Source organism: Heterocephalus glaber, unplaced genomic scaffold (genome assembly GCF_053883595.1).
Source record: "Heterocephalus glaber isolate CG9 unplaced genomic scaffold, H.glaber_assembly_v1.0 deba00000594, whole genome shotgun sequence".
In the NCBI taxonomy this organism is placed as follows: domain Eukaryota; kingdom Metazoa; phylum Chordata; class Mammalia; order Rodentia; family Bathyergidae; genus Heterocephalus; species Heterocephalus glaber.
The window spans coordinates 15,081,175-15,093,244 of NW_028258151.1; the positions used below are offsets into that span (position 1 = coordinate 15,081,175).

At 49.3% G+C, this 12,070-nt stretch overlaps 1 protein-coding gene across 1 annotated transcript; it reads left to right on the forward strand.

Moving 5' to 3' along the window:
* Window positions 1-1,263: 1,263 nt before the first annotated feature.
* On the forward strand, window positions 1,264-7,082 carry Cdc42ep2 (CDC42 effector protein 2). The gene is made up of 2 exons (XM_004852410.4): window positions 1,264-1,446; window positions 5,804-7,082. Exon 2 carries the CDS (start codon window positions 6,037-6,039, stop codon window positions 6,772-6,774), a length of 738 nt encoding a protein of 245 aa, XP_004852467.1. The 5' UTR covers window positions 1,264-1,446; window positions 5,804-6,036; the 3' UTR covers window positions 6,775-7,082.
* Window positions 7,083-12,070: the final 4,988 nt, after the last annotated feature.

A 12,070-nucleotide genomic window follows, 5' to 3' on the forward strand; every position in this document is an offset into this window, starting at 1 on the left:
GACCCACTCAGATGCTTCTGGATAATCTCTATTTTAAAGTCAATTGGCTGGTCCCGGGATTTAGCTCAGTGGTTTCGCTGCCTGCTGCACAGGCGCAAGGACCCGAGTTCGATCCCTGGTACCAAAAAAATAAAAATTAAAGTCAATTGGCTAGACTGTAATTCCAACAGCAATCCTAAATCCTTCTTTCCACGTAACAAAACATTCACAGATCTGGAGATTACAATATGGACATCCTGGGGGCAGGCATCATTCTGCCTACCATGATCCTTCTTCTCATCCTCCTAGTCCCCTGGCTTGCCTGATATTTCCCCTTCAGCATCTTTCCCTCTTGTAGGGTGCCTTCTAAACCCTGTCTCCTCATTGACCCTTCCCACATTTATACTATAAGATGGAACCAAGCATCCTGGTCACACAGTACCCTCATTCTACTGGGAGAAGTTACTGAGGATCGAATCCAGGGCTACACCCCCAGCCCCACACCGCAAGCTGACAGCTCTAGAAGAGAAGTCCCGTTGCTCCATCACTATCCATGTCTTCTTGTGCCTCACTCTTAGCGCTTAGCCACCTGTGAGGGTATCGCGGTGCACTTGGGACCCTGGGTTTCTTGCCTTTCCTTCCACTGGGCTGTAGATCACAATGCAGAGAGGGCTGAATCCCCGAAACAAGAATGGCGCTTGGCTCTTAGTAGATCTTCAACAAGTATCTATTGCCTAACTGAACGAGGCAAAGGCCAAGTTTCCCTTCTATCTGCTGCAGCCTGCGCATGGCCTGCCCTTCAGTGTTTCTGCTAATGTGTGATTGCATGCGTGAATGGCTCTGAGTAGGAGCCCCACCTCCACTCTGGAAAGCACCTACCTAGCTGGACAGCAAAGACTCGCTTGCCCAGTCCCCCCAACCTACCCTGAGGAGGAGGGTAAGATCTCCAAAGCGCCCCTAAATTTGTAAGATTTTACGTAGGCGCCTTCACGGCCCCATTCATTCCCATAGTAGTCACTGAATATACTGGTGCCGGCGCCTCCCTCTACCCAGCCCTTAAGGGCGGGAGCTGGTCCAGTGACGTTCAGCGAATTCGGAAGAATTCGGTCTTCTGGCTGAAGCTTCCCGGCTCCTCTACAGTTGAGAGTTCTAGTTCCGACTCCCACAGCCGGAGTCCGAAGAGTCCTCCCTGGGTCCCGGACCGTGCCGGCCTAAGCCGCTGGAGCCGGGACCTGATCTTTGCGCGCACAGAGCAGCTGCAAAGAGGAGCCTGGGCGGTGCCGGGTGCGGGGCGGGGATGTAGGCGGTGTCCAGCCAGGCCAGCTCCTCCATTGGTCCCGCGGGTCAGGGGCAGGCTTCAGAGCCTCGGTCCGCACTGTAAGTTCACATCCCGGGTCGCGTCCCACTGCCGAGCTGTCCTGTTCCTGAGCTTTCGCGTCCGCGGGTCGATCGTCTATGCGCCTCACGGTGAGTTCGGACCAGAATTCTGCAGCCCGCTTGTGGCTCCACGGGATCCCCAGAGAAGTCCATCTCAGGGGCGACCAGTTCCAGCTCCCGCGCTGGCCGCGGGACTCACCTTGGCGCAGATCCTTTCGCGGACCTTCGGTCTCCATAGCGGTCCCGCCGTGCCTCGATCCGCGCAGTCCCTCCCGTGAATCCCACGGCCTGCGAGGTGCCGCGCTTCCCGACCCTGAGCTCCCCAATCGGTCTTCCATTCCACTCCGGCGCCTCTCCCCATGCCCGGAACCCGGGAGCGTTCGCCCGCCTGGTGGCGTACCCGCCTGGCTGAGGGCCGTATTTTTAGCTGGTAGTGAGGTGTCCTCCTATCTTTAGCCGTGGCTGCAGTGTCCTGAAACGGATCTGGGCTGGGCTGCGCCAGGGAAGAGGGCGGGGAGGGTTGGGCGCCGGAACCCGAGCAGGGCTGAGGAGCCGGACGGGGCGGGGGGCAGCACAACCGAGCTCTGGCCCTGCGCCGAGCGGACACTCGGACATCGCCCAGCCCGGGAAGCACGCGGGAGGCTCCTCCCAGAGTGTGGGGACGGGGCAGGGTCCTCAATCGCCCCGATTATCTGGTTGTGCCGTCAATAACTCTCAAGAGAAAGGATCCCTTGGACAGTTCTCATCTGGTACAGGGACGCGCCGCTCCTCAAGGGGCGCCAGCCTGGAGCCGGAGGCGCGCTGGCGACCCGGGTGCTCTCTGAGGCACCGCTCGGACGCGGGGCGATACCGGGAGCGCGCGCGCCACCTCCCGGCTGCAGGGCCAAGAGCCCTCATCTAGACCCTCCGAGACCCCATGCCAGGCAAGCTGTCCCAACAGGTAGCACAAGGACAGGGAGGACAAGGCAGGCGCCTGGTCCCAGGAGGCGGCTTGTTTTTGGTTTTTGTTGGACATGCTACCCCAGAGAAGCGATGTTTGATGAACGACTGGAGGTATCTGCTGAATGTCCACTTGACAGGAATGCCTGTGACCGCTGCCCCCCCGGGGGGGGGGGGCGGTCTACTGTGCCCTGAGCACTCACTAGCGATATGGCAGTGGGGTTTCCAGCAACCCTCTGGGGATGGCTTTATAGAGGAGGAAGGTGAGACCCAGAGAAGTGTCTTCGCTAAAGTCATACAGTCCCAAGTGGAGCTGGACTCAAAGCTGGTCTCCTGATTGCACATCCCGAGTGAGGAGTGGCCTCCAGGAAGTCGCTGCTCTGAGGGAGGCCCAGGGCTCCTATCCAGGGCAAGCTCTGAGAGCTGGGATGGCTTCCATCTGCTCCTCTCCCTGCTGTTGGGAGCCACCCCTCCTGGCCCCCACAGCTTTGTCCTAATGAGAGCTCACCCTCCTGTCTTGACACTAGCAAGTTTTGGGGAGGGGGCCCGGTGGTTTCTTTCCTACTCCCCAACCAGATTATTGGTTGCCAAGGCCCACTGCCTTGGACCTGCATGGACCAGGCTGGGTACCAGTGCTTCCTCTTGCTAGTTGGATGACCTTGCAAAGTTCCTTAGCATCTTGAGGTTCAGCTCCAAGCTCTCTACAGGGCCATAATGACACCCGCAGCAATGTGGCTGGCAGCATTAACATGGGAAATTGCATGCCATGCTGGAGCTGGGCTCCGTGGTTGCCAAATCTGAATACTTGGGGCTTGCTAGCTGTAATTCCCAGCTCCCCTGGGCCATTGATGCTGCCCCACCCTTCCCCTTATCCTTGGTTCTCCCACGTCTGGAATTGGGTGGATACTTCTGGCTCTGAGCAAGATAGCTGTCAGGGATGGCCAGTTTGCTGTGGAAACACTCAAGTTGTCCTGGTGCTCTGGTGGGAAGGGGTTGGGGGAGGACCTGTCCAACTTTCTTTTCAATGGCAAATACCATTGACCAGCCACACTGTCCCTAAGTGAAAAAGATAAAAAGCTATCCCAGGATCTTGTTGGACAGGGGAACAGATTGGATATTTGTCAGCATGCACCTGGGCCAGGCATGGTGGACACAGGATAAATGAGTGATTAAAGTCTAAGATCTCAGGAGGCCCACTGCCTCCCTTCCCTGCAGCTCCTTCTAAGTTTAGCTGGAACCCACAACTGGAGAGTTCCTTTGTTTCCTGTTAAGCTGCAGGTACTCTTGAAGGAGCAAGATGTCTGGCCTCTGAGACTCAGCACGACTGATCTGTGTCTGGTTGTCCCGGGTGGGGTTTCCTGAGAGTGAGCCTGCACGGGAGTGGGAGAGCTCAGCTGCTCCTGTCCGGCCTGTGGGGTGGGGGCAGTGGGAAAGGGTGGGCTGGGCTCATTTGGCTTGAATGCCGGGCTTGCCCTCATCTGCTGGGTGGCATTGGATGAGTTTCTTTTTTGCCTTTATGGTGATTATACATCTGAGCTCCCATGTATCTGTATCAGGCCAAACATGGCCTCCCCTCAAGCACCCCAGGAGACAGAGGCCATACTTGGTTCATTTCTTTTTTGTTAACATAGTGCCTTTATTCATACTCATTAAAAATATGTATTTCTCCTGACTACATAATATATACATATAAATAATGCACACTTATTAAGAAGTTGAGCCAGGTGTGGTGGTGCACACCCATAATCCCAGTACTCTGAGAGGCTAAAACAGGAGGATCTGTAAATTTGAACCCAGCCTGGTCAATTTAGTGAGACTTTGTCTCAAAATAAAGAATTCAGAGTTGGGTGGAGATGTAGCTCAGTGTGAAGGCCCTAGCAACACACACACACACACACACACACACACACACACACACACACATTCTGTGTATAAAAGGTCTGAACAAAAGAGGAAAAGCCAACCTGAATTTCTACCACCTTGAAATAACCACTTTCAGCTTTGGACAAACACCCCTTCGTATTTCCATATAACATACACACATGTCATAGTATAGTAGTGCAACAAGTGTTATATATCACTTTAATTAAGGACATATTTCCTTCAATATCAGTGACCCTATACCTCCTTACTGCCTCCACACCTCAGCCAAAGTAGTCCATATACAACCCAGTGCTGGCTCCTGGTTCTCCTGTGCTCTTACATAGGACAGAATCCTATACAGACCCATATATGTATTTACACATGCATATTTGGGGAGATGGGAAAGGGAAGGCAGTCAATTTCAATAAATGACATAACCTATGCCATGTTTTTATATTTTGCTTCTCTCTGCAATGCCTCATGGGAATCCTCCAAAATGTATCTGATACTTCGGGGTGGGGAGATGGAACCCACAGCCTTGTCCATACTGGGCAAGCACTCTATCACTTAGCTACACCCCCGGCCTGGATACCTTTAATTTTCAAATGAGGATGATAGTGAGGTGGTTGTGATGACTAATTGAAATATGTTTGCAAAGAGCTCAGAAGAATGCAAAGTACAGAGGCCCCTCTAAGAATATTTATACTAATAGCTGGGCATAGTGACACTAGCACGCTGGGTGGCTAAAGATCACAAGTTCCAGCTCAAGCCAGGCAAGTTAGCAACTTAGTGAGACTCTGTCTCAAAATAAATAATAAAAGGGTTGAGGATGTGCATCAGGGCATAAGCTCTGGATTAAATCCCACTACCTAGGGCCAGGGATTTAGCTCAGTGGTTCCGCTGCTTGCTTTGCAAGTGCAAGATCCCGAGTTCAATCCCCAGTACCCCGCCCCCCCCCAAATCCCAGTACCTCAAAAAAATTATTTTGTACTCCTCATTCTCTTTAGATTCTGGGGCAGGGAGGAGGGCCAGAAACCACATTAGATTCAGCCTTTCCCATAAGGAACTCCTAACCCAGAGGAAGAGAAAAGGGAAATTCCCAGATGACCTCACATACAGGTGAGATGAGACTGGACCACGGGGAAGGTGACAGCTACTCATCACTGTTGACTGAACACTTCCTGCTTGTCCAGCCCTGTGCCAGGTCTGAGTGGGGTGTGAAACCATCTGTGAGTCCCCCCAAGTGTGGCACTTACCATGTCATGAAGCACAGGGCAGGGTGACCAGTACAGCCAGGCACCCAGGGAAATGAGCAGTCCTTTGCTTGTGACCTCAGTTTTCCCACAGGTAAGAGGATGGGGCTGTGCTGGTGGTCTACTGTAAGGCACAGTGGGGTCTCTGAGAACATGCTTTTTTTTTTTGGTACCAGGGATCAAACTTGGGACTTTGCACTTTCGAGGCAGGTGACAGCACCACTGAGCTAAATCCCCGGCCCAGAACATGCTTCTTTTGGTGGCCTCCCCCAAAGACAGTGGCCCCACCTGGATTCCCAGCACTGATGCAGGGGTCCAGAAATGAGACAGTTACTTCTGACTTTTGTCCTCCTGTCCCTGACTTATGTCTCCTTTGTGTTTTACCTCCACAGCCCTGGACCAGGTCGAGAATTCCAAGGACAAGATCAAAGCCCATTGCTGCCAAAACGATCTCTACTTTTCTGCCTCCAATTTTTAGAAAAGAATTTTCAACTCCAGAAAGAAAGCAACTTTTGTTATCTCAACTCCCTGACTTCATTGGCCTTTGATGTTCCTTTTCGTAATTCCTTTGGCCAACTTTGATCACACCTCGAACTCTAGTCTTTAGGTCTCTGGCAAGTGTTTGATGTCTGAAAACCACTGGCTGAAGCCAGTGTTTCAGGTTGAGGGTGTTAAGCAGAGGCAGTGTGAACGGTGGGCCGGGCAGCCAGGCCTGGGTAGTGAGGTCACCATGTCCACCAAGGTCCCCATCTATCTGAAGCGCAGCAGCCGCAAGGGCAAGAAGGAGAAGCTACGGGACTTGCTGTCCTCCGACATGATCAGCCCACCGCTCGGAGACTTCCGTCACACCATTCATATTGGCAGTGGTGGTGGCAGTGATATGTTTGGGGACATCTCTTTCCTGCAGGGCAAGTTTCACCTCTTACCAGGAACAACCATAGAGGAGCCAGAGGAGGATGGCAGCTTTGACCTCCCCTTCCAGTTCACCCACACTGCCACCATTTGTAGACGGGAGCTTCCTGATGGGCCATCACCTCTGCTGAAGAATGCCATCTCCCTCCCAGTCATTGGTGGGCCCCAGGCCCTCACTCTGCCCACAGCCCAAGCTCCACCCAAGCCCCCTCGCCTGCACCTAGAGACATCACAGCCTTCCCCACAGGAGCCAGGCAGTGTGGACATCTGGAGGATTCCAGAAGCTGGCTCGCCCCACAATAGGCTGACCCCAGAGTCAGAATCCGAGGAGCCCTTCCTGTCCCATGCCAGCTCATTGCTGTCCCTGCATGTGGACCTGGGGCCTTCCATTCTGGATGATGTTCTCCAGATCATGGATCAGGACCTGGACCGTATGCAGATTCCTACATAGGACGCTCGGCTGACCATGCAGGGCACCCAGGTTGGGGTGATGCTGGGAGTCAGGGTGTGGACACAGTCCACCTGTGGCCAGTGGCCACTAATTCTTAGTTTGAGCCTTTGTTTCCCACCCTCCTGCCCTCTCTCCTGGGGAACAATGTGCCTCACTGATTTCCCCTAACAACCTGCTGAGGACATATGCAGATGTCAGCCCCCTAATGTGCCCTCTTCGTGCCCTGCCCCATCCCTTCTTCACATGACCAGGAGATTCTGGTTGCAATAAAACATGCTGCTGCCGGTGGCAGAGCAGCCAGTTCCCTTGCCCGGGCTTCCTCCTGAAGGTGGGTCAGTTTCTGGGAGCTGTGGGCTCACCTGGGTAAGACTCACCCCAGAGGGCTCAGTGAGGGCAGGCCCTTCCCTCAGCAGGGTTGTACCTGCTTCTGAGCCTGTGGAGAGAATGAAGCAGGAACAAATCAAGTGTCAGTAATGGATATGCAGGCACGGATTCAGGTGTCTGGTAAGAGGTGGCTGAGTCTGGGTCCAGTCCTTGCCCTGGTGGCTGGGATCTGCCAGGGAAGAGCCAAGAGTGATGGAATAACCATAAGCCTTGTGCAAGGGGCCAACAGCTCCAGCGCCAGGGGGCTGAGCACACAGAAGGAGGGATGGGCCCAGCCTGGGAGGGATCTGACAACGCTGACCAATGGACTAGCCCATCAGCAGCTGTTTGTTGAGCACCTACTGTCTACTTGGCATGGCCAGGTTCTGGAAATGAAAGGCAATGTGATCCCTGCTGTCTTAGAGCTCACATTCTGGTGGGGAGAAGGGTATTAGCTATGTATACTAGTAAGAGACGATTTCTAGCCTGGTGAATGCTAGAAAACAAAGCAATCAGAAGCCTGGGGAGAGGGGTGCCCCCAGCTGAGGCAGTGGTGTCAGGGAACATTTAGGTGACAGATGTGATTCTGAGCCAACAGCAAAGGCACTGAGGCCCCAAAGTGAAGGACAGAGAACAGCCACTGTGGGAGAGAGCAAGGAGCATGGACCTCTGAGTTACATCTACACTGTGTGAGACTATTTATCTCTAACTAGAATCAATAACTGCCTTGCAGGGTTGTTGGGAAAGTTAAGGATAACTGATTAATTTCCACATGAAAGATATTAAAAAATGGTTGTGACACATGACACAAGAACTTGGGACTTGGGAAAGGCAGGACTGTGAAGGTGGAAAACGGTGGTGTCGGCTGAGAAACTTCAGTGCTTATGAGGCTGGAGCTGGGGGATTTGAGATAGGGGAAACACAGTCAGTTGAGAATGTCACCATCTGGCTGAATGGAGGATGGGGGCAGCCACTGCAGGCAAGGGAGGGGTACTCAACCGAAGTGGGGGACAGAGAGGAGCAGGATATGCCAAGGTGGGCTAAGCGCCTGGTACAGACCACAAGTTCAGTTCACAGTGGCCCCGTTCTTCCCCTCGGCCCTTATTCATCCTTTAGACCCAGACTCTCACCCCACCCCCATCATTTCTGGCCTCCAGGAAGGGATTTCATATGGAGGCAGAATTTGAGCAGGTGATGCATTTTTTTTTTTTTTTTGGTACCAGCGATCAAACTCAGGACCTTGTGCTTGCCAGGAAGGCGGCAGCACCACTGAGCTAAATGCCCGGCCCCACGATGATCCATTTTTTAAAAATTACGGTAAAAGGTACATAACAAAATCTACCAAAGTTTTTGTTTTGTGGTACTAGGGACTGAACCCAGGGCTTGTGCATGCTAGACACGTGCTCCACCATGCAGTTATGTTTCCAATCTACCACTGTTATGTGTACTTTTCGGTGGCATTAAGTACACTTACATCATTCTGCAGCCATTACCACCATCCATTTTCAGAATGTTTTCCCAAACAAACTGTCCACAATAAACCCTAACTCCTCATTTTCCTCCCCCATCTCCTTGCAGCCCCCATTCTACTCTGTCTCTATGAATCTGACTACTCTAAGTACCTCTTATAAGCAGAATCACACAGCATTTGTCTTTCTGTGACTGGCTTACTTCAATTAGCATGAGTCCTCAAAGGTTCATCTGTGTTGTTGCATGTGGCAGAATTTCCCCCTTTTGAGGCTAATAGTCCACTGTACAGACAGGTCAGATTTTGTTTATCCTCTGACACCTGTATTGCTTCTACCTTTCAGCTATTGTGAGCAATGCTGCTATGAACATCGGTATATAAATATCTGTTCAAGACTCTGCTTTTAGTTTGGGGATATGCCCAGAAGCAGAACTGCTGAATCACATAGTAATTTGTGAGGCAGGCGGCAGAACCACTGAGCTAAATCCCTGGGGGTAATTCATTTTTAACTTTGTGAAGAACTGTCCAATTGTTTCTCATAGTGCCTGCACCATTTTATGTTACCACCACATATTTTGGTTTTCATTTGAATTTTTTAATTTAAAGACTGGGGACTTCACTATCTGCCGTGGGATCTAATCCCAGCTCTGTGGGACCCCAAAGCCTGTACTTGACCTAAACCTCTGCCCCACTGGGCTTCAGCCTGCAGGCCCTGATGAAGTCCGAGGAGGCCCAGGGTAAGGGTAGGCGAAGGACAGCACCTTCGCTCCTGCAGAGCCCCAGCACTCTGGGCAGCTCCAGCTCCATCCTCTTCTGCCTGAGAGGGGAAGACTACAAAAGACACCTTCTGAGAGCTTCCCCCAGCCAGAGAGCAGCGCCTCACCCTGGACCTGAGCTGATGCCTCGCTATTCCACGCTTTCTTCACCCAAGTCACTACCTCTTCAGGCGAGCCTTCACAAAGTTTCCTTTAAATCAAGTGTTAATTGAAGATTAATTGTGTTAACTGAAGACAGGAATGGCAACAAAAATGACAGTTAAGAATGATGATGGGCTGGGGATTTAGCTCAGTGGCACCGAACCTGCCTTGCAAGTGCAAGATCCTGAGTTCAATGCTCAGTATCACCAAAAAAAAAAAAACCAAGAGAGAGAGAATGATCACAAAAGTGATGAAAGGTGGCAGACATCAAAATTCCGAAAACATCTGACATGAGTGTATTAAGTACTCCATTATAACACATGACGTATTGATTTATAAAGATTCATATTAGATACAACCAAATCTATTCATCATCAAGTGTGCACAATATTTGTGTGTTGTGCCTGTACTCTGACTGGTTGTTCAGCACTGAGTCTGGAGTTCATCTGTTTTTTTTATTTTTATTTTTTGGTACCAGGGATCAAACTCAGGACCTTGCGCTTTCGAGGCAGGCGGCAGGACCACTGAGCTAAATCCGCAGCCCTGGAGTTCATCTGTTTGCACAGGCATTTACCTCTGGTCCAAAGGTGCCTGCTTGGGTATTTATAAATACCTAATTATAATTTTATAGTATCATTTATTTTAACTATTATGTTAATAATATATTTATATTTAATTATATGTTAATATTTTTAAATTCAAAACATTGCTGTGTGTTGGAATAGACATACTAAATCCATTTATCTGGCTCATGATTTTAATTGGGGCTTACTTTGGGGTAGGGTTTATATTTCAAGCATCCTGAAAAATCAGGCTAGGGCTTATTTTCCAGTTAGGTCCTATTTTCATGGAAATATAGTATATAGTGAGACCCTGTCTCAAAAAACAAATACAAAAAAACAAGTTTGAGGCCATTCTGGGCAACTTAAAATAAAAATAAATAAATAAAAAGAGCTCAGTAGTAAAGCAGTACCACAGGGGGAAAAATTCAATTTTTCCAAAGGGAGACAACTCAAAGTATTGTTAATTATCACATCCACTCCCAAGTCCAGGAGTTCTGAGTGGTGTCCATTCCTCTTGCCATTTCTTTCTCAGCCCATTTCCATATTCTGAACCATGGTTTCAAACTAATAACCTAAATACATCACATATACAAAATGGAGGAAAAGAGAAATGAAAAATTAAAATCTATTTTTAAAAAACCCACACTTGACACAGGGAAATAAATACATGTAGAAGCCATGGCTTTTTCTACAACAAAGCTGCAGTATGAGTAGCTTCCCTCCTTCACCACCCAGTTCATGTTCTCTTGCCTTTAGCCTGTATCTTGGCTGTTCTAGGTTCTTTTTTTTAACTTGAGACAGGGTCTTGGTATGTAACCCAGGCTGGCCTGGAACTCACAATCGTCCTGCCTCAGGCTCCTTAATACTGGGAGTACAAGCATATGCCATCACCCCTGGCTTGTTCCGTATACCCTTTTTTTTTTTGGTACCGGGGATTGAACTCCGGTCCTTGGGCTTGCAAGGCAGGCGGTGGAACCACTGAGCTAAATCCCCAGCCCCTGTTCTGTATTCTTTAGACCTGATCAGGGTCTTTACCCATGTACCAGACCTTCATTTTTTAAAACTTTGAGCTGTTAGTCATCCTTTATAGTTTACTTTCCCCCAAAACTTTCTATTTAGAAGTATTTCAAGCTTAAAGATACATTGAAATAATAGCATAGTAACTATCCATATACATTCATTTTGATTTGCCAATTATTATTCTGCTTCTTTACATATAAATTTTTTCCTAACCTTTTTGACCTTTTGAGAGTTAAGTTCCAGAAGTCATGACATTTCACATCACATACTTTAACATTTATCTTATTTTATTAAATTTTTTAAAACTGACACATAAAATTGTATTTATGCAGTACCATGTAATGTTTCAATACACATATTCATTGTACAATGATCAAATCAAGGTAGGTAAGCATATCTAGCTTCTCAAACATTTATCATTCTTTGAGGTGAGTGAAAACATTAAAAATCCTTTCCTTTAGCTTTGCCTTTCTTTCTTTCTTCCCCCTCTCCCTTTCTTTCTTTGTACTGAGCATTGGACCCAGGGCCTTTCATATGGTAGGCAAGTGCTCTATCACTGAGCTACATCTCCCACCCTCTTTTTAAATTTTTTTTTGTACTGGGAATCAAACTCAGGACCTTGCACTTGCCAGGCAGGTGTGGTACCACCGAGCTAAATCCCCAGCCCTAAATTTTTAAATTTTTGAGACAGGGTCTTGATAAGTTGTCCAAGCTAGGCTTGAAGTTGCAATCCTCCTGCCTGGCATCATAGTCTCTAAGTTTTTATTTTCTGTTGTTTTATTCCCTGTACTATATTGAAGGCAATTTCTATCTTCTAGTACACTTGTTTTATCTTCAGCTGTCTCTAATCTGCTTTTAACCCCTTCATTCACTGTGTTCATTTTGGTTACTAGATTTTTCAGTTCTAAAAGTTCTATCAAAATTTGGTGTCGCCAGGGATTTAGCTCAGTTGTTCCACAGCCTGC